At 39.6% G+C, this 26,544-nt stretch overlaps 3 protein-coding genes and 2 long non-coding RNA genes across 5 annotated transcripts in view; 3 read left to right on the forward strand and 2 right to left on the reverse strand.

The window, feature by feature from the left end:
* The window catches only part of LOC145425605 (low affinity immunoglobulin gamma Fc region receptor II-like), a 137,008-nt gene that overhangs the window by 96,844 nt on the left and 13,620 nt on the right, over positions 1-26,544 (forward strand). The gene's annotated exons all lie outside the window — the stretch shown is intronic.
* LOC113019516 (alpha-2,8-sialyltransferase 8F-like) lies at positions 4,541-12,611 on the forward strand. The gene is made up of 7 exons (XM_026163274.2): positions 4,541-4,626; positions 6,724-6,795; positions 7,178-7,252; positions 10,526-10,667; positions 10,934-11,046; positions 11,128-11,220; positions 11,300-12,611. The coding sequence occupies exons 1-7, from the start codon at positions 4,541-4,543 to the stop codon at positions 11,775-11,777; spliced, it is 1,059 nt and encodes a 352-aa protein (XP_026019059.1). The 3' UTR covers positions 11,778-12,611.
* LOC145425637 (uncharacterized) lies at positions 13,927-15,540 on the reverse strand. Its single transcript, XR_013906350.1, has 2 exons — positions 14,854-15,540; positions 13,927-14,375 (listed from the first exon to the last, which is right to left on the reverse strand). It is a non-coding gene; the product is annotated as an uncharacterized LOC145425637 (long non-coding RNA).
* On the reverse strand, positions 16,180-18,068 carry LOC113014665 (uncharacterized). Its single transcript, XR_013906343.1, has 3 exons — positions 17,023-18,068; positions 16,698-16,943; positions 16,180-16,611 (listed from the first exon to the last, which is right to left on the reverse strand). It is a non-coding gene; the product is annotated as an uncharacterized LOC113014665 (long non-coding RNA).
* On the forward strand, positions 21,416-25,950 carry LOC113019519 (butyrophilin subfamily 2 member A1-like). Its single transcript, XM_026163277.2, has 3 exons — positions 21,416-21,908; positions 24,118-24,465; positions 24,695-25,950. Exons 1-3 carry the CDS (start codon positions 21,848-21,850, stop codon positions 24,787-24,789), a joined length of 504 nt encoding a protein of 167 aa, XP_026019062.2. The 5' UTR covers positions 21,416-21,847; the 3' UTR covers positions 24,790-25,950.

Consider the following 26,544-nt stretch of genomic DNA (forward strand, 5'->3'; position numbering starts at 1 on the left):
GATTTGTTCGAGACTGTCGAGTCTTTGCGTCCCAAGGAAGATGCATATGTAGCAAAGAAATATGATTCTATTTACCAAAAAGAACAAGTAGCATGGACGGAGAAATGTTTTAAAAACAGTAAAGGCACAGTGGTGGTTTTATCATTGTGAAGAAGAGTCTATAACAGATGAACTGAATGAAATCCTGGCAGGGAATACAGCAAAGACGAGCCATGTGACGCTGTCTGATCATTTTATTCCTGTCTTCAGAACAGAAATGCACTTCAGTCTACAAGTGGGGCAGAGCTAGCTCAGCAGGTAGGGTGTTCCCCCGTAATCACAAGGCTGGGGGTTCAAATCCACCAAACAGCTACCCTGAGGTATCCCTGAGATACCGTGTCTACACACTGCTCCCCAGAGGACTAATTTCCTACGGGATTAATAAAGTATGCATAATTACGCAAGTTGTGGAACCGAGTTACATAAATACTCTTCCTATCTTGAGGAAGAGCATCAGAAGGAAACAGTGTAGTTTGTAATAGCTAAATCTCACCTCCGGAGACAAACACGACGAAGCCGACAAACAGCAAAGCCGAGCAGAGCAATGACATTTCCATGTTATCAACTCCTGCTGATCTTTCGGATGTTGTTTTTCATAAATAACAGAGCCTCAGTTCAAAAAAGTGTAGATTATTTTATTTAAAGTTTAAATGAACTCATCAGGTCATCAACGATTACAAGGGCCTTGAGCGACAGTGTCGCGTTAGAGTGACGTTCGGTGGGATGGGTTATGCAAAATAAATTAATCGTCATCGAAAGCAGGTCTGAAAGCTTAGCAGGTTCTATTCTTAAAAGATCTCCAGAGAAAAACGCAACATAATCTCACCTATCGACAATCAGCTACAAACTAAAGACCACCAAAGTACTTCAAAATTATGTCACTATATAAAAATGTATATTCCACTATGGAGGAGACAGCATTTAGCTCTAGCCTCCAGAAAACCTCAGATATTCTGGAGAACTTTGTAAACCTTTGCTTTATAGAGAGAGACAAAGAAGAAGGAGAAACAACTACTCAACATGTTAAAGATTAGCAGCTGCAAATGGTTTGCAGGGAAGAGAACACGTGTCTCCTAATGTGGCTATCAGCCATTTCCGTGTTTCTGTCTGCTAAGATTGTTTTAAATGTCTGAGGATATTTTAAGTAAACGTCAGAACCCAAATTTAAAACCTGTATACATGAGATTACATTTAAGGTTTAATAAAGCTGAAAGTCACTGAGAGAATAGATCTCGGCCTTCAGCCTTTTGCTGTAATGCAACCCTTTACTCAAGGGGAAGTACCTCAGACTGATCAAAAGTAAGGGCACACTACAAAAAGATGTGATATATAAAGTAGGCCAAAGTTTTTAACAGGCTGTGTTCTTAAATAATCAAAAAGAAGATATTTAAAGTAACTTAACTCAATTTCTGTCATCCTGGATGGACTTTTAATTTTTAATTTTTTTTCCCCAAAGACTATTAAAATGGGGCTGTCATGAGTCCTATGGAGATAGATTTTGCAGGACTTATGGGCCTAGTTGACTCCTCCGCTCCACTGACATGTGCAAACCTTAATGTTGAGGTTGACACATGTACATAGTTAGAATGATTGATGATTTTCTTTCTTTCTTTCTTTCTTTTTTCTTTAAACTTACCCAAACACCACCACTCTATAACTTTGATTGTCCAACCAGCCAACACCAAGCAACACCGAGCTTAACGCCTGTTTAGCATTGGTGGATGTTTACAGGTTGTATAAAACTGAATATAAAACATCTTTCACCTCAAAGTCTGAAAGTGACTTTAGGAAAAGCAGAAGGTCATTTGGAAACACCTACCATTGTTTTGAAGAATGTCTTAATTCCTCCAAAACTATTTGAAACATGAAGAAGTTTCCACTGTTCTTTTCCAACCGGTAAAAGGTAAGAAGCAGCTCCAGCACCACTCAGCAGACTGCTACAGCCTGCAGTTCAGAATGTTCTGATCAAACTGATATGTAAATGCATATCTATAAAGGTTTTGTGTCAGCTTTGTGTGGTGAGTCTCTCTGACTGGTTGAAAATAACTGATAACATCAGTATAACTGCCAGACTTCCTGCACTAGTTTATAGCTTAGTAAGCTGGTGCTCATGATGCTGACTTTCAGTTTTAACAATTTTGGTACCGTCTGAGTCACATTCATGTGAGTGTTTGCTCGAGTGCAAATTGTATTTGAGCTGGAATTGGTCTGAACACAAACGAAAAACAAAACAAAAAACAAACAAACAAACACTGAGCTAGTGTGCACTAAACTCCTACACACAGAACCCTTCCATCTTATCTGAAAGACCTCAAAGTCAGTCACCGCATTAGAGCACTTCGCTCTCACACTGCAGGCCTACTTGTTGTTCCTAGAGTATTTAAAAGTAGAATAGGAGGGAGAGCCTTCAGTTTTCAGGCCCCTCTTCTGTGGAACCAGCTTCTAGTTTGGATTTGGGAGACAGACACTATCTCTACTCTTAAGATTAGGCTTCAAACCTCCTTTTTTGATAAAGCATATAGTTAGGGCTGGACCAGGTGACCCTGAATCCTCTTTTAGTTGCGATAGGTGTAGGCTGCTGGGGGATTTCCATGATGCACTTCTTTACTCAACGTTTTTCAGCCACTGTGTGTTTATACACCTCTCTGCATTAATTATTATTAATCTCTCCTACAACGTGTCTTTTGTCCTGTCTTCCTCTCCCCACTCCCACCATTCACAGCAGATAACCGCCCCTCACTGAGCCTGGTTTTGCTGGAAGTTTCTTCATGCTAAAAGGGAGGTTTTTTCCTTTTCCTTTTTATTCTCAACAAATTCTTGCTCATAGAGTGTTATCTTATTGTTGGGGTTTTCTCTGTATTAATGTAGACTATTTCAGTATCAGGAGCCTTGAGGCAACTATTGAACTGGTGCTGTATAAATAAAATAAAATTGAACCAAATTGAATAAAACTGACAATACAAGAGCTTTAAAGAGAGAGAGAGAAACGTGCCACCACGGGGTCAAACTGATACACTCCCCTCCATAACTTAAAAACTTCATTTATTGCTTTGATCACATATTACTTATTCCACATAATTTCTGAACCAAATGTTAAAAAACAGAAGATTTAATCATTTTTGACATTTTGACTAATAAACACTGTTACAGAGAAAAAGTCTGAGGAGCAACATAGATATGAGAAGAATAATAATTGAATGAATACATGATGGTAACAGACAAACAAAAGCAGACAAATTTACCTTTCATTTGAGATTATGTTCCTAAGGTACAGGGTACAGGTTCACAAACTACAGGCCTGTCTCTTTACTACCTGTCATGTTCGGAGGCAATAAGACGCAGGGTTCTCAAGCACGAACCACTTTTTATTCAATTGTAGCAGCAGTGTACGTGGCTACATCAATTTCTGGAAAACACATATACCACCGGTCTCCTAGCGACCTCTAGTGGCTGCCCTCATGGTAGCCTTACTAGGACAACATAAACAGATTTCACAACACTACCTCAATTCTCAAAAAATCTAAACTGTTCACTAATATATATATGCATATGCTATAACAGCTATAGCAGCTGGATAGCGTAGTGGTTAGACTACAAGCCATTATAATACACACACTGAAAGAAAGAGACATATAGTAATAAAAATCGGGAACATAATAAAATGGAACGTAGAGGAATAGATAAGAGCAGCACAGAACAGAGAGAGGTGTGTTTCACTTTCAACTAAGATTGACTCTGTAGATTGTAATCAGTTGGCTGAAAGAAGACCTGCACAATAAAAGATTTGTAAAACCATTAAGAAGTTTGGCTAAAGTTATCATTTCCCCACTGTACATATAGGAAGATTAGAATTCAGAAAAAGCCTTAAAACATAATTACCAAGTCAGAGAAACATTACCACACAATATTAAAATTCCAAACAGTAGTAAAAGTTTGAACCAGCACTGCCACTTTTGCGTATTTGTGACTCACTAAGAAAGCCATACATCGAGCACTGGCTAGGCTGCATCCATGAGTGTGCTGTAGATAGAATTTTTTTAAATTATTTGATTTCTAGAATAAACAGAATCAAAGTTCATTTCATGAGCTGGCGAAACAGGTCTGAAAATGTCCATGGAGGCAACTCAGTTTTGAAATGTAGATGTTTTCCTAAAACCACCTTTGTACAAATCACCTGTGAGTGATTTTTGTTTGTCTTTGCTTTTATAAGGCACAGAGTCTCAAATATCTTGATGCATGCTCAACCAGCTAAGAAAATCCCCAAAGGTTGATTCTGTTCATCTGGACACATTTTCAGCGGGAGAAATATTTCGTCACCCATCCAAGTGACTTCTTCTTCTCCTATAGTAATGATTAACTGAGAATGCCTACTCATTTTATGAATCATAAACCACCAGACAGTTAAACTGGGCACATAACCGCATCAACATATGAGGTAAAAGTACATAAAAAAAAGCTGAGTTAAAGCGAAGTGTTAAGAAAGGTGAAGCACTAGAGCGACATGAGGAAAAAGCTCTCGATTGTGATCAATCTCCTCTGTTTGGGGAGTCTGCTGACCACTTTTACCTGGTACGCGTTCGAGGACAGGTGAGTAATCACCTTTGTATCTTACAGATAAAAACCAGAGGTCATGAAACAAAGTATTCTGATCAAAAGTAGCTTATGGCACTGTGATGAACGCTTCCCAACAGTTGGGAAGCTGTGTAAAATGCTAATATAAGCCTGAGGTTGCAGAAATACAAACATGCTTAATTTAAGTAGAAATACACATTTCATGTTTGTTAAAAAATACTCTGGTAAAAGCTGAAGTACATGTCTTCATGTCTTTGTCATTCATTCTTTCACACGTAACCACAAACCTCAGCTCTCACTCTATATTTCCTTCTAAGGGAATAACAGTATTTGGTATGTTTGTTTTGTTTGCATTGTTCTTTTGATACGAGTTTTGTTGTGCAGTGAAAATAAGGTTAGAGTCACATGACCGGTTTACTCTGACTACACAACATTATTGGTACTGATTTGTAAATAACTGGACATGAATAACTTGTATATTACGTAGTATTACACAAAAGTATATTTCTAATTAACTTGGCTGCACTTAATTTCTTTTGACAATACTTTTTTTTTTTTAGTTAGGATTCATTTTGAAAGAAAGGCAGACGTAAAATGTAAAGTGAAATACAAACTCATATATAGTATGGTGTTGTAAAGAGCTGAGAAACCACAAAGTGGGGAATCTACAAAGAGGTACTGAACCTTCAGATGTTGCTGTAGCTCAAGAGTGTGCAGTCATATTCGTTGTGTTCCCACTAGTGCTGTCAGCATTAATCTGAAATGATGTTAATGCCACAACGCGGCAAATCGCCCCATGCGTGGCGCTGGACGGCCAACACGTTAATGAGCAAACTCCGTTAACGCGGTAGCTCGTTAACGGAGATTTGCCGTGTTGTGTTAACGTCATAACGCTGACAGCATTAGTGGGAACAAAATGAATATGACTGCACATTTACGCTGACAGCATCCTAGTGCAAAGACAAGTGGAAGCAGACAAAAACAACAAGCACGCATGCTACAAACTTTACCCGAGTCATTTAGACAGCCATTAGCACATGATTCTCCTTATGGGGACCTGATATGTTTAATATGCTGCTGAGAATATAGCCCAGAAGAAGCGTATAGTATAGCTTTTATTTTGGAAAGAGCCATTTCTCTGTAATAAACTCTCTTTTCCAAAGATGAGTGATTTCTCGATCAGATAGATTTATTTTTTTATTACTTTGTTGTTTCAGCAACACTAAATTTAAAAACTGTACTTTTCAGTTAAAATATATATTTTAATAAATGAAAAATTAAAAAAGCATGAACATTTTTTTTGTATTGAAAAGATATTGAACCGTGACACCAAAGTATCGAACCGAACCATGAATTTTGTGTATTGTTGCACCCCTATATATACAGTATATATAGGGGTGCAACAATACACAAAATTCATGATATTCAATATTTTTTCCCCATTTAGCATTCCTATATGGCTATATATAATCAATATCAACAGTGACAGTAAGAAATACAATTTTAAATAGCTCAACATCAACAACAGCAATACTGCAGACTAACTAAATTTCCCCTTGTGGAGACAGTTAAAGGATTATTCTATTCTATTCTATTCTATTCTATTCTATTCTATTCTATTCTATTCTGTTTAGCCTGCACCAAACTGTCTGTGTTTATAGCACAGCAGCTGCCAATAACACAGTTGGCATATTCGAGTTGACATTTAAGACTATTAAAAAACAAAACAAAACAAAACAAAACAAAACAAAACAAACAAACAAACAAACAAACAAAAACCTCATTGTGTATAGATACAATATCTGATACAAACATCTCTCAAGTGAATTAAGGCATTACTTGTAATCTTTAAATTTCCAACAACTTTTTTTGGGTTGTATGGAAGCCCCAAACGCAATTTCATTGTTCTTGACAATGACATTAAATAAATACTACTACTAACTCATATACCCCTCTAATAATATCTTAAATATTTAACATACATAAGAACAGGGATCAGATTTAATAAATGAGTTAAAATCACAAATTACCTCCCGTGAGATGTAAACAAAACAAGAACAAAGAAGGGTTCAAGAAAGAGTCATAATTTTATCTCTTATTTGTTTCTCACAGTTTTGTCGAGCTTCACCGACCAAATCCTCAAAGAAGTGCTCCAAAGCCCTCTGAACTTTGTAAAGGCTGCAAGTAAGAGCAAACATTGCCATGACTTGTTCATTAAGAAATTACAATTTTTATGTCAAGATTAAGTCATGTAAGCCCCCTGCAGGAAGGAGTAGGTCTAAGGAGCTTGGAAAGAAAAGTGTCAGAACTTCTTTATTTTTCTTGAAGACGTCAACATGGTCAACATGACCCCCCTTGGGGGACACTGCCACCACATCCACCATTTGCTCTTTGAACTGAAGAAGCTTCTCGGGTGAGAGGTGAAACGTCTTAAAGAAAATTTTAAAAGTCCAGACGCTTTTCTTTTCAAGCTCCTTAGACTACGATGAGCTGGATGACTGAGAACCTTCACAGACACCCAGTGCAGGAAGGTTACTAAATGTACTGGAATGCTTGTGCATTACAGGGAAGTCATTGATGAAGTGAAAAAGCTCTACAATCAAACGTGGGAAAAGCATGAGGAGAATTACCACAGATTCAGGTAAGACTTAACATCCTGATATTATTGATTGATGATTCCTTCCAGCATTCATGGAGGAGAGGAAGGCGGTCGTGTCGCTTAGTGAGGACAACATAATCGTCATCTGACAGACAAGAGTGTGCCCAAGGTTTTACAAAATTGTTGGGTTTCTGAGGAAGAAGACAAATATGCTCAAAGTACATTTTATTTTATTAAGCAGTTCAAGGTTAAAACGGCTGCCTTGTCTGTGCTCACTCAGGAGACCCAAATGAACAAAGAGCACCACACCCAGGCAGTGTACGCCTTTAAACAGAATCTTAACATGCTTGGTTGAAGCAACTGAGGGTGGCCTTAGGTCTGATATCTGCTCAGGTTTCTTGTACCTCTCTCTATACGTCTCCTTATATAGACATGAGCCTTTTTCAAGAAAAAAAAAATCCCATTACCATAGCAACCACCTCTTGCACTCTGGTCAGGCCTGCATACAGAGATAGGGAGGGGGGAAGGAAAAGGAAAGTGGGGAAGAGAGCTTCTTTATGTGCCTCTTTCTTCTAACAGAGTCAGTCTTAAAGTTTTGAACCTTCTGGTGCCATCAGCAGTCCAGGCAGACCATCCCCCTCAAATTCCTCATAGAAGGAGCTTCTGTCTGTGCCTGTTGTTGTCAGTGTTATAGACTACTTCCAACACTTCTTACTAGTCTACAATACATAGCTGTGTGTGGTAAAGGATAAAACAAACGTGTGATGTTAATTTTGACATAATAGCCTTAAGCATAAAAATAAATTCCAGCTGGATCTAAGGGTAACTCTTTGAGACTATTATAATGGTGTGATTTCAGCCATTCCAGAGCTCCGTGTGAATGATTCTAATGCCTTTGGTCTATTGGATCATAACAATCATTAAAGTGTTTTGATATTTATGCAAAGGTACTGATAGGTTTGTAGCTTGAACCCATCCGCTGGAACGTTGAAGACAATATAATTACACTGCAAAGCAAGACACGAAGTAGGCAAAGTTCTTCATGTTACTCGTGCACGGGAGAGACTGGACAAAGCGCCGTCCCTTCGCTTGACCCCAATTGCTCTCGTCCGTTCTCCCGTACCACTGTCCTTTTATTGAGGTTACATGAATATGCATAGGTTCATTAACATATGACGTCTACATACACACAAAGAGTACCTTGCCTGTGTGTGTGTGTGTGGTGGATGTGTGTGTGTGTGTGTGTGGGGTACTGCTGATCAAAGAGTCATAAAAGCACACAAGCAATCATCCTTGGTCAGGAAGAGGGTAGACCCCCCCTCATCCTAGATAACACAGTAAGGAAGTCCAGCAGTTCATTTATACACAAAAAGCACTTAGACTAGAACAGACGTAACTACGTTAATCCTACCATAACACAATTAAACAAGGTACGAACTTTCCCATGCTCCCAGGATATAGGTGTGCATTCCAGTGTGGAATACACACCAAGCCTCTGTAGCCTGTTAAAGATCACACAACTTATCACTACACAATTGATTATACACCTCTAAGCATCTATGGTTAAATATTTCTAAGCATAAATGACAATCAACAATACAAACTCTAACAGGTACTGTTTACGTTTGAGGAAACCTGCAGTCAGCTGAGAATGAAGAAGTCACTTGGATGAGTGGTAAAATGTTTCACCAACTGAAAAGCAAATATTCAGATGAACCCAATTATCATCCTGGGACTTTTGAGTTCACACACACATCCTGTTCCCACATCACCATTGCACTAACAATGATCATGCATTTTTTGACAGATGGCTGAGTGAGGCATAGAGAATTTAAGCCCCATGGGAGTGTTCCCTAAGAAACCTTGGCTAATCGTGGCCTACACCTGTTTTCACAACTTGACTCGTGTGATTAAGTAGAGAATCAATAGGGGGTCCATTGTCCCTTTTGGGGGTTCACTACCATAGGGCTTAAATCTGGGACTCTCCACCATTTGAACTTAAATTAAAGAAGCTTCTCGGATGAGAGGTGAAACGTCTTCAAGCAACTTAAAGAAGTCCAGACGCTTTCCTTTCCAAGCTCCTCAGAGCACCTCATAAAATATATGTCTCTTAAAGTAACACCCTTATGACCGACATTAAAGTACACTGGTATAGGCCTATTTAACACCACATACAGTTTACACAAGACAATTTTATCTCTTATATGAATGTTATTTATTTTAACTGTCATAAACAGGATGTAACAAGCGATGTTAATAATAACTGTACGGCATTAAAACATTCACAGCAGGTGGGATACCCAACCTTTAATTGACGACGTATGAACTCTGCTTCCAGGTCCAAACTACTATGCGTGTTTTTAACATATTTTAATGTTTTGGTTTCTTGTTCTATTTAATCTGAACAAGCCCTCTTTAGAGGAAGCAGAGATGAGTTTGAGGAGGGCCAGAAAGTAGAGCAGGAACGTGAATGCTCAGAGGAGGAAAAACCAGCTTCTGGGAAGCTTGAGCAAGGGCAAAATGAGAACACGCAACATTCATTAAGGATAAGAAGTGATATGTAATATGTCTTGATGCAATGCTCAGTCATCCAGGTAAGTAATTCTGTTCACGTAGTGTTTTCATTGGAAGAAATGTTTTGTCACTCATCCAAATTACTCCTTGAGTCTCAGCTGACTGCAGGTTTCCCCAATCTATAAACAGCACATTTGCACAATGACTGAAACTAGCACCACTGAATGAACAATGAAAACGGGACAACCTGCAATCAGCTGAGACAGAAGAAGCCACTTGTATGAATGAAGAAGCATTTCTCCCACTGAAAGCGCTACGTCCAGATGAACAGACCACTCAGAAGTTGTGATTTGGTTCAGATGTATGAAGACAGTCATTCTTCCATGGTCTCGGCAGACTGAGTCCGTCTTGTCACATTTAAGAGAGCTCTCACTTTCCAGAGGGCATCATTTGTTTACCCTGATCAGAGACATCAGGATCATTTGCTACTTTGAAGGACTGCCTAAATTTAAGGAATCTGTCTTGACTTCTTGAATTGGCTGGAACTATTATATCCAGATCCTAGAATATCTGAGTCATGCTGTTAGCAAAGATAAGTTGAAAAATATTTTCAGCTTCATTTCCTCCTGTGTTCCTCCAGTTTTCCTCCAGTGACTACCTCCTCGTGTTTTCTTCCTCTGATTTTTCCACGCCTTAAGTTTTTACTGTCTTGCAAATCTTTCATCTCAACACCAAAACTAATTTTACACTTTTTTATGCTTAGTTTTATTTTTTTTTCTCATTTGTTTTTAATTTATCAAGATTACAGCTGAGCATCAATTGCAATGGATCCAACAATGGCATTGTCACTCAGGAAAACACTCCAGTGGGATCTAAGATTATTTGTGACAAGGACAGGAGTGTCATCTCTGTGACCCCGGAGCTTTTCAAAATCTTTATAAAAGTATGTTATTCCTAAACACAGGAACCGGTCTTGTAATTTGTTGTTTATGAATGAACTAGTATGAAGACAAAATTTGCTGCATGTTTCATGCCTCTGTTGTTCTTCAAATTTTCAAACATGACTTGACTACGTTTTGTCATCATCCTTAAAGGATTAAATCACATCAGTTCCTGAATACAATGAGTAGTTGTCTTTCACACACTGTATGTTACAAGCACTGTAAATGTTGCTCTTTGTTATTTATAATCTGCTGATGTCACTTCCAGGAGAATCCTTTCTCAAAAAAGAGATGGGACACTTGTTCAATTGTTGGGAGCGGTGGGATTCTAACAAACAGCGGCTGTGGAAAAATGATTGATTCAGCTGATTTTGTTATTAGGTGAGAAAGATGTTCACTGTAAGGAATGGAAATCGTGATGAGGACTCTTCTCTCTGAAAGTAATATTTCATGTTATTTCAGGTGCAACCTTCCTCCTCTGGAAAATGAATTTCACAATGATGTTGGCAGGAAGACTAACCTTGTGACAGCAAACCCAAGCATCTTCATGCAAAAGTGAGCAATTAATGAACCCGACATTGAACCGACTTGTTAGTTTATGTCTTGTTGCTTTAAGTCATGCGTTAATTTGCAGGTATGGGTCACTGACGGGACGTCGCCGGGCGTTTGCAGACAGTCTCCAACAGTATGGCAACTCCCTGCTTCTCTTTCCTTGCTTCTCCTATGGTGGTACTCGCCCAGCGTGTCAGCGGGCTGTGTATGCCATTGAGGACATGGATATCCCTATCCAACCAATTTTCATAAACCCTAGGTATCTCGAAAGACTGGTCAAATTCTGGCAATCTCTGGGGTTAAAGGAATATCGACCTAGCACTGGATTATATCTGACTAGCCTGGCACTGGAATTTTGTGAAACGGTGCATTTGTATGGATTCTGGCCATTTAGTAATCACCCAGATAAACTCTTTCCCCTGACTAACCACTACTATGATAATGTACCCTATGATAGGAAAGTCCATGCAATGCCAAAAGAGTTTTCCCACTGGGTGGAGCTGCATAATAAGGGCGTGCTCAAGCTTCACCTTGGAGACTGTAAATCAGATCAGGTCTAGTTTGAATTTTGCAATAACAAAAGAATATGTTCAAGTATCCAACTGAGAGGCCAAGACATTTGCACTCAAATCCAAACGTATTAGAGAGATGTACACTACTTATTATTTCAACAGTCTTTCTTTTAATTATTGTTCCATTTCATGTGTTAGAAATAAGTTTTTTTTGCTAAAGTTTCTTTTTAACAACATTTGCAGTGCATGGTCATGATAAAGTTGATACACTCCTCGTTAGGAGGAGGGTACAATACGCTACAAGAAAATAAAATAGAGACTTTAAATAGAAATTGAGAAATCACCATTTGCTTTTAAGCCACTACTTCTGTTACAACCTTTATATTACTCTGCTAGTGGTCACTTTTGGTTCTGCCGGAGGTTTCTTCCTGTTAAAAGGGAGTTTTTCCTTCCCACTGTTGCCAAAGTGCTGCTCATAGGGGGTCATATGATTGTTGGGTTTTTCACCATATGTATTATTATAGGATATACTGTACAATATAAAGCGCCTTGAGGTGGCTGTTGTTGTGATTTGGCGCTATATAAATACAATTGAATAGAATAGAATAGAATTGAATAGAATAGAAGAGCATTCATAACTTATGGGGATTTAAGTTCAGTTCATGTCTTCAAACAAGGTAAAAAAAAATGGACACCCCCGTTATATTTTTTTGTGCTTATTATGTCTTATTATATTTGCTGAATCACGGTTTTCCACTACACTTTACATGTTCTGTGGCATTACTTAAAGATACCACTAGATGGCGCCTAATGCTCAGGAGGAGTAAACCCCCTTTGGAGGCAAATCTGCAGAATAAATCCTGCAGTTGAAACTGTAAACAAGCTCATGATCTGTGCCTCTTTATTTTAATGCACAGCTGCAGGATCTAGGATTGCACACCTCCCAGCCACCTGTCAGACCAGGGGGCACAACACAGTCAACTTATCAATTCTAAATCCACATAAGATTTACAGTTTTAAGACTTTGAAAGTACTGATAGAATTGTTTACCTGTGAGCCTGCAGTACATTGCATTTGTTATGGTGCAGCTAAAGAGTCAACTGTCACAGCAAGCTAGCTTTCACTAGATTGTTCTTTAAAACATACAGATGTGGCTCTGATCCATTTGTTGTCAGTTTTTATGACAGGCACAGATTCATCATTGTCTTTATGGAAACTATGTACAAAAATGCAGTTTAAAATTTGTCTAAAGAACTAATATATATGATAAAAACCTGATTTATATCTATTAAAGTAGTACTTTACCCTGAACAATGAATTTGTTTTGTATTTGTATCCATGAAATTAAATCAGCGAAAAAAAGCCTTCATATTTGAATTTATTAACTTTGCTGCTTCACATGAATTTTGTTAATAATAAGCATTACATTTGTTTTTCATTGTCATTTAATCATACACAGCAACATAATGACTCACAATTGTGCAACTTACAGGCAAATATCACGATCAAACACGACACTTACAACTGCATCAAAAACATGACCTGTTTGAACATTTATCCTCACAATATATGTAATATTTACTTCTTTTTCTTTGATCAAACTGACATAATAGCAATAAACTGAAGAACAATGTAGGAGCAAAGCAATCAGCCATAGAAGTTTAAAAGAAAATCTATACCCTGTGTCCACAAACACTGAAAAACACGCTAAGATGAATGTGTGCAGCTGCATAAGTCGAAAGATATAATACTATGGAGGCATGCTTAGTTTGAAAAACAACTGAAGTAAAGTCTCATAAATTCAATTTCCTTGAATCAAAATGTACAAATAGACACGTACAGTTTGTTCTAAATATATTCTGTGCACTGTCGACCTTCTGAATGATGTTCATGCTGTTTACAGTCTGGTTAAAGTGAAGAGAAGTGCGCACGGGTTTGCCACAACGCCTCAAATTTTTGATCAGAAATCTTTGTAAAACCCACAGAACCACACAAATAAGAACAAAGAAATGAGACCAAAGCTAACTGATCCTGCAGCGAAACCAGATAATTGCTGTGGTGATAAAGACAATTATTATTATTGCTTTTTGTTTTAGTCTTTTTTTTTTAATAAGAAATCTTTTTCACTGTTGAATTGATTTTCTTGTCTCACAAAAGTTGTGTGACTGTAACTCCATGTAAAGAACAGAAGATATAATAATAATGGATTGGATCTATATAGCGCTTTTCAAGGCACCCAAAGCGCTTTACAATGCCACTATTCATTCACTCTCACATTCACACACTGGTGGAGGCAGCCACACCTGCCCGGGGGCAGACTGACAGAAGCGAGGCTGCCATATCGCGCCATCGGCCCCTCTGGCCAACACCAGTAGGCAAGTAGGGTAAAGTGTCTTGCCCAAGGACACAACGACCAGGACAGAGAGCCCAGGGATCGAACCGGCGACCTTCCGGTTACAGATACGCTTCCCAATCCCCTGAGCTACGGTCGCCCCCGTCTACTATCTATCTACTAATCGGTTATACAAGTAATTGTTATCTGAGGTGTTGGGTGGACGGATTCGAGACCCTCAGCTGGACTGCAGTGGTTGGACTGGTGGACTACATCTTTTAGGGGGGAGATGGCATCTGGCTCTGATGGAAACTCTGAAAAGACAAACATCATTATGTCAATTTAACAGGTTTAAACACAGTTCTTGGTGTTTTCTTTTTCCTGCTCCACTAATTAAAGAAAGTGCATCTCAGCTTTTTCAATACTGACGCAAAACCCCAAAATATGCTGCGCCAAAAACTGGTCTGCCCCAAGAATCGAGCGCCCCGGCACAAATGCCAAAACGTCACAGTCTATATATGGCTACAGGCCAGTGGACACTCTTTCAATGATGAGGATGTACACATGAAAGCTGGTTTTAGCAGAAAGTCATGGACACCATTTATGTGAAAAGAGCCTAAGGGTACATCTGTCACCATCTTACAATGCTGTGATTGCAGCCATTCCCCAACTCTCTGTGAATGGGACTCATGGCCATTGATCAGTGTCCTTTTGATACTGACTAAAATATCAACGTGCTGGGATCTTGTTCTGATTCGGAACAATGACAGAGACAAAGGAGAGAAGCCGCACCTGTTGACTTTGATTTGTTTCTCTTTCACGATTTGTGAATAAGTGGTGTTTTTTTCCTCACTGTTGAGTAGAGTGCATACCGATTTATCCCTGCGGAACAAAACACACAGAGGACATCAATGCAAGTTATACAGCCTGAAAGCTACCTCTGCGGCTGATTTGAATAAGATACAAAAATCATTCATGTCCTTTATCTATATCTATGTGTTCTTTTTAGTATCAGTCAATTTACATCTGTATATAAAAAGCTGGAGAGGCTGAGGACGATGGACTAAATTCTGGAGGCTCAAGTCTATTAATAAAAAAGCACTGGAGTGTTTTCATCAGAAACTGGAATCCACAGAGCTGTTAGTTTCCTGTTAATCATAGGCTAAAAACAATAGATGCTCCCTGTTATGGTTCATCAACAAACACACAACAACTACTTTCGACCTGTTTAAAAAAAATACTTAGCACTTTATGCTCAAGTGGGGTCTGGAGACTGTCCCAGGCTGAGTGTGAAAGATGCGATACAAAACAGACTGTAGCAAGACAAACTATCCACACTCAATCACAATCACTCGAGAATCACCAAATAACTTCACTCGTATGTCTTAGGCAGTGGGACTAAGCTGGAGCGCCCAGAGAGAACCCACACAGACACAAGGAGAATGATGTAAACAGAAAGGTCAAAGGTCAAAGGTCAATTGGCGGCCAAAAGGTAGCTGAAGGATGAGCTATTTGTTTATTTGAGTGATTTATTTCTTCGATTCAGTAAAAGGACTAGATGTTGTAGTCCCTGATAATGCTTTAAATGGCTGTTTTGAGGAAAGGCAGCCCAGAGACATCGTTGTGTGCCTCAACTTTCCGTCTTTAAGGCTAATCTGCCATTTTTAGGGGGATTAGATTTCTGATCTAGATTATCATATTAAGATTTGGGACACATCGCCAGTACTGGACCTTGGATTCATCGGGTGTTTCGGCCATTATCACTAGACACCCTCATCAAGGAGGCCCTGCCAGGGTTGATCAGGCCCTGGAGTGTCTGTGGTTTATGTTAAATTGTTATTTCTCTTCTTCTTTCTTCTGTTTAGTTTCCTACAGTTCATCTATTCACTGCAACTGAGAAATAATGCTTAACTCTTTAGCATTTATGGAGCTTCACTTCTTTAAAGGGATAGAAAAGGTGATAGAGAGAAGCAAGACAAAAGGGACAAGATAGGAGAGAGCAGAGAGGAGAGCCGGAAGGGGGCGCCTGATCTGGCTTCCCACACCTCCCCGCTGGATCGGTCTGTACGCTCTACCTCCCCACTGCCTCCCAGAAAAGGGAAGAAGAGCAGATAATCATTTTCATTCAATTATTTGTTCATTAGTAGAAACAAAGAACATGAACACCACCTCTGCTCTGTCCGATGTCACATAAGACGTCACTGATTGGATTGTCTTCTATAGCTTCCACTTGATTAGCTGAAGCGAAACCAAAAGGAACAGCAGTATGACGCTGTGCAAGTTTTGATGACACGTTTAAAGTCATTGATATACTTTTACATAGTTCTGAAAAAACCAAACCTGAGACAAATCCAGAGGTCCGAGTGTCACCTTCAGGTTTTCTAACATCACAAAGTTTTATCAACAGAATTATTGAAATGAGTAGAGCTGCAACACAGACTGTTAAAAAGAATGACAACACAGAGACAACAGGCGGGGAGAGTGATGTATCACAAGAGGTGCAACCAGGAGGAGGTGTGGATGTAGGTGGAGGTGTGGTGGTGGGTTTGTCTAAAACAAAGCAAACACAGTCATGAAGTTGTCGTCACATTGTGAACATTGAAACCTGCAGAAACACAGACAGGTGAGTGTGTCACCTGTGACAGTGATCCAGCTGGATGGAGACTCTCCATGACCGCTGATGTCACACTTGTAGAGGCCTTCATCAGACCTGGAAACATGCTGGATGGTCATGTGACCTGTAGGCTGCTTCCTGATGAGGGAGCCATCTTTATACAAAGCAGCTGGGAGGTTGGAGGGAGTGGTCTTTGTTTTACAGAGCAGAGTGACGTCATCTCCCTCCATCACAGGGAGGACAGGACTCTGCAGGATCACTGATCCACCTCAACACAGAGACAAACTACAGCATTTCATCCATTTACACACAGCTTCATCAACACTAACTCCACACACTCAGCTTACCAGCGACTGTCAGGTTAACCATGTTACTGGTGGGACCCTCTCTGGACTCACACCAGTAAACTCCACTGTCCCATGTAAAGAGATCAGTGATTTTACAGGAAGAACTATTCTTTTTTCCCCAGTCGACCCCACACAGAGTCCTGTTTTCCGTGTTTGTGTTTCTCCTCAGAGTCCATCCAGCAGAGCTGTCGTCCTCCTCACAGCTCAGAGACACAGAGTCATAATCAAAGAACTGAGAGCTGCTGGGACTCACAGTCAGACGAGCTGTGAGGGTTAAAATAAAAATTATGTTGATCTTTTTTAAAAATAATGCCACAAAATTATTTCTACTTTCAGTAGTTTTACATTAGTGACCCCCACTGAAAGAAGGAGTAACAGACTTGATCATTTAACATAATTGGAATAAATAAATGAAAAAAGGTTACTGACCTTGATTTGCTGCACAGCTCAGCACTAAGATCAGAACTGAAGAGAAATAAAACAGTTCACTGAATCACAGAGAGGAAAACAATTTAGTTTTCTAAAGGTAACCAAGGAACATTAAACTCTGGTGTCTCCTTTTATTATGTGGCAACCACATATTAAGAGGAGACACTAGATTGAAGAAAAAGAAGATAGAGATGGATACGATGCACTGTAGAATCCAGGCAACAACATCACCAGAGAAGTGAGGAGAAACAGGACTACACAGTAAAGAGACCTCCAAAAGTACAGCGAGAAGTTTGGATAGACCTGCAATGAGATCAAGATGCAGAGATCCATGCCATTCGTATATAGGTGTTTTTTTTAATGTGCAGGGTAAAGAGGGCGTACCATAAACAAATACAGACAAGAGGGGTATGTTGCATCTGGGTTATAAAGTATTGAATCTGGGATAGCATTGTATAGGGCAGACACCTCCAAGAACTACAAAGTAATGTCTTGATTTTTTTTCTTTTTTATGCTGCTACTGTGCAAGAAAACTCTGCAGTCCTAAAAATAAAACCTGAGCAGTTAAAGTGTTTTCATCAGAAACAGGAAACTAGATCACCGCACAGCTGCTAGTTTCCTGTTAATCACAGACTGAAAAAATAGATGCTCCACACAGATTAATGCATCATCTTAGTGTTAAATGCAAACGCAGAACAACTGCGTTTGCGTTTAACACTCAGTGCTACCTGCTCTACTTCCTGAAATAAGGCTTTTAGTTTTATTTGCTAAAGTTGAAAGTGACTTTTATGCTTTACTTGTTTTGAGAATGATTTAATAATCTTGAATTAGAATATTGACTGTTAATTTAAGATGGTTAATTTAAACAGACAGTCTGAGCCACAGCTTGCCTCATTGGTGAGACTGGTCTAACCCATTTACCGTAACATCAGAGGAAAGGACACCACACTGCTGCTGCTGCATTACCAAACAAGTTGTCTGCAGGCACTGGCGACATCATACTGCTCAATTCACTCACTGAGACCACAGCCTCACTTCAGGTTTGACAGCATTTCTAGCAGGTAGCGGCAGACAGCTTGAAAGTGAATTGAGGCTGCAGTTTGGGGGAGGTCTCAGAGGGACTGGCAGCAGGGTGGGTATATCCACAAATACTATCATATGTAGATAAAGAAACAGAAGGGATGAAACTGGTCTCCATAAATGATCTCCAATTCTAAATGGATACTTTATATAACATTTCTTGCTAGTACTGGTTTCAACCATCTTTTGCCTTCTTCATGGCGTAAATTTATTCACCTCAGAGAATTTAGTCTATATTGGCAAGATATCATCACACAGTTGCTGAAGATTTGTCAGCTACTTCTCCACAATTCAAAGCTCTCCTTTCACCAAATCCAAAAGGTTCTCTAATGCATGTGGTGCTGTGGCACATCAGCTTTAACTTTCCACATGTTGGGTTGTCAGAAATGTTCTTCTGCACAACTTGGATGCAATAGGTGGTCAATTATACTGAGTTACAGCAATATGACTGGCCATTTGTTGTCGATTCAGTTTTGTTTATATAGCACCAATTTACAATGACATTCACCTCGAGATTTTGCCTAATATGGTTGTGCAGCAAGGTAATATACATCAACACTGGCAACAACTTATTCTTCACTCATTTAGCCTACTTTTTATTTTATTGCTTATTTATTACTGTATATCTCAAAAATCTAAAAAAGTTGATTCTGTTCATCTGGACGAAGCGTTTTCAGTGGGAGAAACCTTTCGTCGCTCATCCAAGTGACTTCTTCAGTCTCAGCTGACTGCAGGTTTTCCCAGTCTTATAAGGTATGACTGAAACTAGCACCACCGACGAACATTGGGCTGTGAAGTCAGTTCAGTGATCATTAATATGCAAATTGTCACGACCATTGATCACTCGCAATATTGATCATGTTCGTCCTCAAGATGTTCTTAAGATGAATTCAGTCTGACGTAAATATTTCGTGCCTTCTCCATAATAACTCATCAACAGCAGATGGTTAAAGTACAGAAATGTAAACAGAGAGAATCTACTCACAGAGATAAAGTAGAAATGTTTCCTCCATTGTTGCTCTTAGTAATCTGCTGTTTCCTCATCGGCAGTGACAACATATAGTGACCCAGTCCTTCCTCTTCATATGTGTCTGTTTCCATATATAAAAGCATGTGTCATAGTCCCTGTTGGGTTATTTTAGGGCTCGCCGTTGTGGTCAGATTGTTGACACCTATGGTGGTAATCAGGATGTTAAATCAACTGTTTGCTCGCTCTTCACCATGCTTAGTTTTCTCTCTCTTTCTCCTTCCTTCTACCAAGTAAGAGCTCGAAATCACGTTCAGATTTCTCTGGCATTAAATTATTGTTTTTCAGAGAGAGAGAAAAACACTAAACTAACTTATGTTTGGGAGCTTGGCGGTCCCTGCTTCTATATCAATCAATAGATCCCCCAAATACAGACACGAGAGAAATTGATTTGGTTCCACCCATAAAAAGCTCATTTCCTTTGAGATAGTACATGTTTATGCTAGTGCGTGTCCTAATCCCACAACAAATGTACAAACCTTAGGAAATCACAGACAAGTATTTCTTGTCATTGAAAAAGGTTGCAAATTGTCGTATGTGCCACCAGCTACAGGTTGAGACATAAACCATTTTGTATTCTTCTAATATATAGTTATCCCCCCCCCCCCCCCTTTTTTTTTTTCACTCTCCCTGGGTTAAGTGTTTGGCAGAAACAGCAACAGGCAATCATCAGAGCCTGAAAACCATCACACACTTAGGGTAATGGGAACCAATACAAGCCCAGATACCCCAAGTGGCTGCAGCCTAGAGTGAAGCCCAAGCCACAATGGAAACCAGTGTGTCGGACCAGAAGCACTCCAGTCAAGACCGAGTGAGAGCCAGACAGCACAACACGATCCCACCCATGTAGCACAGATGACCAGGAAGAGGAGTCCAAACTAATCTCCCTTTTTTAGTAAAGTAACTAACTGCTGACCTCTATAAAACTAAAAACTATAAATGTGCACAGGAGGTGAAATGCCATGAAGTGGTTTTGAGTGGAGCTGAGTATAAAGGCCTGTACTATTAAACAAGCACTGTAAGTACTGTACAGTAGTTTATTGCAGTCAGGGCTCTGTGTGCGGGCAGGCGGAGATAAGGATCCGAACGCAGGACTCGGAGACTGAATTGCAACTTAATACTTCAACTTTATTGCTGGTGACGAAACAAAACATGAACTGACAAAGAGCACAGTGAACAGAAACACACAAGCAAATCTGAGGGTACAACACAACCCTGACACAAAGAAACACGGGGCTTAAATACACTGAGGAAGTCAGGAATGAGAAACAGGAGGGAGACACAGCTGGGAGACATCAGGGTTAACGAGACAGGGGGAGCAAAGGGGGAGACCTTCCCAATAAAACAGGAGACAAGAAACAGAGACGCAGACTTGACACTGAACTAAACTTTTACTAAACACCAGACACAACCTAAGAACTAATCTCTCACCAAGAATACCTGAAACATAGATTAATAATAATGATCAGCAAAACACCAGAGAATCAGAAAATAATCCATAATGCAAAAACAAGCCAAAACATAAGAAACTGAAAATGCTTGGTCAAAATCACCCAGAACCGTGACAATTGTAAAAGAACTTATGTGGATGGAAGTTCCAGGTAATCTCTAGTGAATATGACCCTTTGCTCAGTCTGTGGTTTAGGTTAATGTTATTCTAATTGAAGTGTTTCTAAATTGCATGCAGGGAACAGGAAATGCAATGAGAAAGACAGAGGGGAAGGAAACCTTAACCGAAAATGGCCTGCAATTGCATAGCGCTTTTCTAGTCCCTAAGGACCCCTTCACACTACATTCAGTCATTCACCCACACATTCACACACTGGCTACATTGTAGCCGCAGCTGCCCTGGGGCGCACTGAGGCGAGGCTGCCAGACACTGGTGCCACTGGGCCTTCTGACCACCACCAGTAGGTAAACATGGGGTTAGTATCTTGCCCAAGGATATCTGGCATGCAGCCAGGGTGCAGCCTGGGATCGAACCACCGACCTTCTGATTAGTGGCTGACCTGCTCTGCCACCTGAGCTACAGCCACACTGAATGAATACACTGCTGCAGAGCTGGCCCTCCCTAATAGTGAGAGTTAATTCTTAAATGGAAAAATAAATAAATAAAAATAAATAAATAAAGGCTTCATTTTATTATCAGAAAAAAATGCTGTGTAACAGCCTTTCACCCACGCCCACTGCATTGTTCCCACTTAACTCCTCCCACTCCTCACAGTCAGAATTTTTAGCTTTCTCAGCACTTTAGTTTTCATTCATCATTTCATTTATCGGAGGGTGAGAATGGTTGTGTTTCTTGGCTGGACTCTGCTCTCTGTGCGCCTGCTGGTTTGTGCCTCTCAAGGTGAGCTGTGGTCTCTACCAAAGTATCAAATATTGAGGGGGAATTTGGGATGTGGATTTTTAACCCTTAGTTGGTGTTCGTGTTTACTTCAAATGTGTTTAAAGATGTTTTCCATTAAGACTTTAAGAGTTACAGAGATTTCTATTCACAGTCCCTCATTTTCAGATGGGGGACTGTCTGTACATGTAGTTTTATGGGCAGGTGAGGTCTGGTTCCCTGTTATTTCATCACAAATGAAGTAGACATATGAGCTGAGGTTGATTCATAGTGTTGAGTATGGACTTCATAGGGAGCTCAGCAGAACTAAAAGGGAGAAGAGAGAGAAAGGAGGAGTATTATGCTCAAAGTCTAGAACAAAGATATGCCTTTAATAATGTTAGTGCAGTCTACGGGGCCATACTTGGCTGAGCTTTAGCCAAATGCTCTGAAACAAATGATTTTTAAAAACTATTTTTAAACTATGCAACGTAAGAGTTTCTCACGGTGAAGAAGATGAAGAAATGGGACAGTCATCAGCAGCAAAATTAATCATCTAATTTCTGCCCCACAGGGCAGCTTTTTGGGTGAATACAGACAGACACACAAACAAGCAGCAGTTGAATGTGGTCGTCATGATCTCCAGGTCTTGGAACCAGGGTTTTTAACTTTAGGTTGTTTAGGGTTTGTCTGCGTTTATAGTTTTAAATTAAATTCAGTAAAGCTGTGTCTTGCTCTCAGATGGATTTATGACTGTACATGGTTAATATCTGATATTTAGCTTTCAGTGTGGCGTGTATTCCCATACACTCGAAATGTGAGGGCTAAGTTGCTGGGTATTTTGGGTAAGCCATCATAGATAATTTAGCTCTCAGAAGACAAATTGTTGACTAATTTGTTAATTAATCTAAGGTGTGGCAAATCACTGAAATAAAGTTCAGTGCATAGTTAATATAAATTGTCATGTTCATGTCAACGCCTTGATAAATAATGCTCAAAAAATATACATTTCTTGTGCTGTGATATTATGTCACAGGAGTGTAAATCTGTAAACCCTCAGAGTCACATGATCAGTAACACATGTGAATGGCAGCCACACATGATTCCCACTTTTCTGTTTTAAATTCATGATGGTACACGTGCATTGTAGCCTCTGACAACGTCACTTCACTTTACTTTGCAATTACTTATTTGCAAAAGTAATTAGTTTCTTAGTTACTTTTTAAAAACATGATTTACAACCTGAATAGGTGATAAAGCGATAGATCTTCTACTCTTCTACTTTCTGCCTAATCCATCATATAAAATGTAATCAAATGGAAAAGTTTCTTTTTAACATTCATTTTATTAGTTTTAGTCTTTTAACTTCATGCATCAAGCAAAAATGTAATTATATGCACCATTCTCTGACTGGAAGAAATTTGTTTAACATTTAAACCTATTTTCTGCACATTCCAGCACATAAAATTTACACTCACTCTTTCAAATAGATGCAAGTAAAACACAGCAGAAAAAAAATAACATCAAAGACTAGTGGTCCTTTTGCTCTATTTTCACCTGTAAAGCAGGAGTGGGGTAGGCGGAGGTTTACTCTGGTGCAGGTGTGCCGCAGCGCTCAGTGGAAGAATCCGCTAGTTTCTCTGTGAGTTTCCCATTACGTCGTAGCGCACTCGGTGCTTGCTTGGAAGTTTAGGGTTTTTTCGCTGTAAAAAGAAGTTTTATTCCCACGCACAACGGACGCTAATGTTTTTGTCACTTTTATGGAATCAAACTCAAAGTAAGGTCAGTACTTCCACGCTTTAAACGCTGCACGTTCATACTCTCTCCCGTACTCGATATATTATCCATTGTTGATCTGCACACAGCTGTTGTCACAAACATCGCACTCGCTTACGTCACTGTCATGAGACCCTCTCGCAAAAAAATATCACGGTTTTAGTAACACAGTAACGCAGCGTTCCTACGGGAAAGTAACAGTAATCTGTCTATGAATAACTTTTGTGAGACTCTAAGATCTGAAATTTAAATGAGCTTCTCTGCCTTAAGAAACTCTTCACACTCCTCCTCAGTATAGAAGAAATTTTTAAGGGCTATGGAAAAGAAAATTCACCAGTTAAACTAGTAAACTTTTCTGGAATTCACCTTTGAAGTTAAAGGGAAATTCTCAGCAGAAGAGTTCTGGTGTCTGCTGCAGAAGTGAACATTTGTACTTTAACCTCTCTGCTCTGTATAGTTTCTCTTTCAGACCAGAAAAACGTCACAGCTGAGTCTGGACAGAACGTCACGCTGACATGTCGAGCTCCAAACAACATCCAGACTGTGGAGTGGAGAAGAGCTGACCTGGGAGACGAATATGTTTTTTTGTATCGGGATGGGAGGAAAACTTTAGTGCGCCAGCATCCATCTTTTAAGGACCGGGTGGATCTAAAGGACAAACAGATGAAAGATGGAGACGTGTCTTTGATTCTGAACAATGTGACGATTAATGACACTGGAACATACGAGTGTCGTGTCGTTGAGACGGGAACATTTGGTTTGAAGCTCATCAGCATCATCTACCTTCATGTTGTTGATCCTCGAGGTGAGTGAGTAGAGTTGAGTGTGTGTGTGATCAGAGGTGAAGCTGCTTCCTGCTTGTTGATGTTTGTTTCTAAAGATGTTGTTGATGAGACTTTGTAGAAAGCAGCTGGTCTGAGTGATGTGATCAGAGTGCAGCAGATAATGTCTGACAGCAGTTTGAAGAGGAAATGGATTCTGTTCTGTTCTTCACTCATGACAGCTGACACCTCACACCTGTTTCTCACCTGCAGGATCTGTTGGACTAATCGTTGGTGTATTAGTTGCTGCTGCCCTCGTTGTTGCTGCTGTTGCTGGATTTGTGATCTACAGAAAGTATAAAGGATAAAAGAGTCAGGCTTCACACTAACCTACTGATGATCTGCAGCACATCCAAATATCTCAGACCTCTGAACAGCTAAACTTTGAGTCTTCTGCTGCTGTCTCGACTTCCAAGTGATGTCAGTGAACAGGGGGACAGACACCAGGGACCTCACAAAGAAATTAATTATGAAGTGTCACCATAAAATGTTATTCTGTCTTATCTCTGGGTATGGAGATGATGGAAAGTCTTTGTGAGGAATTCAGAGTAAAGAAAATCTAAAAGAAAACAGAGAATTCTGCTGATTCAACAATTATTGTCTAATTTTGCTGCATCCAGCTTACACAGTAAAATTAGACTTGCCGTTGTTCATAAGTTTCAATTTTAACAAAAACAGGGTGCTTCTGTTTATTACTAATGTTATGGCTGCACATTAGTGTCTCACACTTGAACTCAGCACTTTATCAGGAAATTGCTTTAGTTTGTCAGTAGATCAAGTGTGAAGTGAAATTAATTTGACTGATTCAACGGTCATTCTTGGAGGTTGTTCAGCAGAGACCAGAATCAAATGTAAAAACATTTATACATACATGCACATATACATGCGCACTCATGTCAAAATGTGATGCTCAGTTTTCATGTTAGTGATGCTGTAACCTTCGAGCTGGGCTCGATTTATGCTTGCACATGTGAAACGTATTCCCACATGAATCTATGTTGGCCTTCAGCAAATGTTACCATGTTGAGTAAAATGAAATAAGAGCTGCTTTCCTGATACTTTAAACTGTGACTGTAAGATTGACACAACTTGCTAAACCATTAATCCCACTTTTGAACTTCATAGCAAGACCACAATGGTGCAAAAAAAAAAAAAAAAACCCAATATCCAAACATAATATAATAAATAAGGGTGGAAAGGCTTTAGTCATTCTCCTTATAATCTTTATTTATGGTGCACTACTCATCTGAAACACTCGTCATCACAGCGTTTCTGGTTTTCAGCTTTGTTTTTTCTTAAGAGGATCTTTGTGTATTTACCTTTTGTTTATATTTTAAAATATTTTGTGTATTTTTTTGAATGTCAAGCAGTCGTTTCATTGTGACACTTCTATTTATCTCTGCTATAAAAATCAAGTATACAATCAGGCTTCATGTCCGTTTTCACACAGAATAAAGTCCTGAAGTATTTCTGTTGTTTGCCAGTCTTTTTCTTTCAGGCGGACTTTAACTCATCACCCTGTGACTCATCCAGCATCTGTGTGGCAGGGTGACAAATCAGCTCTAGCACAGACTGGACTGCCGGCTCTGTCCGCAGTTAATGACTAAATCCCTGTCATAAACTGCACACAGTGCAAAAAATCTTTTATAATAAATTGTCTCAGTGTAAAGAGGGGGAAATACATCCGTTTTAAATTCAAAATAGCTTTTTCTTAACATTGGGAGGAAGAAACCTCTCCTGGGCCTTTCTGGATGGAGATTGCGTGTTCTTCCTGTCTAGGCTCTCAGTTGTCGTTAGTGTGGTGTGAACATGAGTGTGTGGTTGTCTGTTTCTCTGCATCAGCCCTGTGTCAAGCTGGTGACCTGTCTAGACTGTATCCTGACTCTCGCTCTGCGGCATCTGGGTTAAGGTATATCTGCTGTAATGGTTGCTTTGCTCACCACCGCAACCAGTCTGACAATCCCTGATATTTATACCTGCAGGAGGCGGGTATAAGGCGCAGGTGTCAGGTTAAGGCTGTGTGCAGGTAGGAGTGGAAGTAGAAGGACCCAAAGTGCAGACAC

Source organism: Astatotilapia calliptera, chromosome 3, assembly GCF_964374335.1.
Source record: "Astatotilapia calliptera chromosome 3, fAstCal68.1, whole genome shotgun sequence".
Taxonomy (NCBI): Eukaryota; Metazoa; Chordata; class Actinopteri; order Cichliformes; family Cichlidae; genus Astatotilapia; species Astatotilapia calliptera.

What these genes read in the sequence shown, in the direction of transcription:
- LOC113019516 (XM_026163274.2), top strand. Translation starts at nt 4,541, where the DNA reads ATGAGGAAAAAGCTCTCGATTGTGATCAATCTCCTCTGTTTGGGGAGT. An exon ending in TGGTACGCGTTCGAGGACAG is followed by an intron (nt 4,627 to 6,723) that starts GTGAGTAATCAC and finishes TGTTTCTCACAG; the next exon opens with TTTTGTCGAGCTTCACCGAC. An exon ending in GAACTTTGTAAAGGCTGCAA is followed by an intron (nt 6,796 to 7,177) that starts GTAAGAGCAAAC and finishes TGTGCATTACAG; the next exon opens with GGAAGTCATTGATGAAGTGA.
- LOC113019519 (XM_026163277.2), top strand. Translation starts at nt 21,848, where the DNA reads ATGGTTGTGTTTCTTGGCTGGACTCTGCTCTCTGTGCGCCTGCTGGTT. An exon ending in GCTGGTTTGTGCCTCTCAAG is followed by an intron (nt 21,909 to 24,117) that starts GTGAGCTGTGGT and finishes TGCTCTGTATAG; the next exon opens with TTTCTCTTTCAGACCAGAAA. An exon ending in TCATGTTGTTGATCCTCGAG is followed by an intron (nt 24,466 to 24,694) that starts GTGAGTGAGTAG and finishes TCTCACCTGCAG; the next exon opens with GATCTGTTGGACTAATCGTT.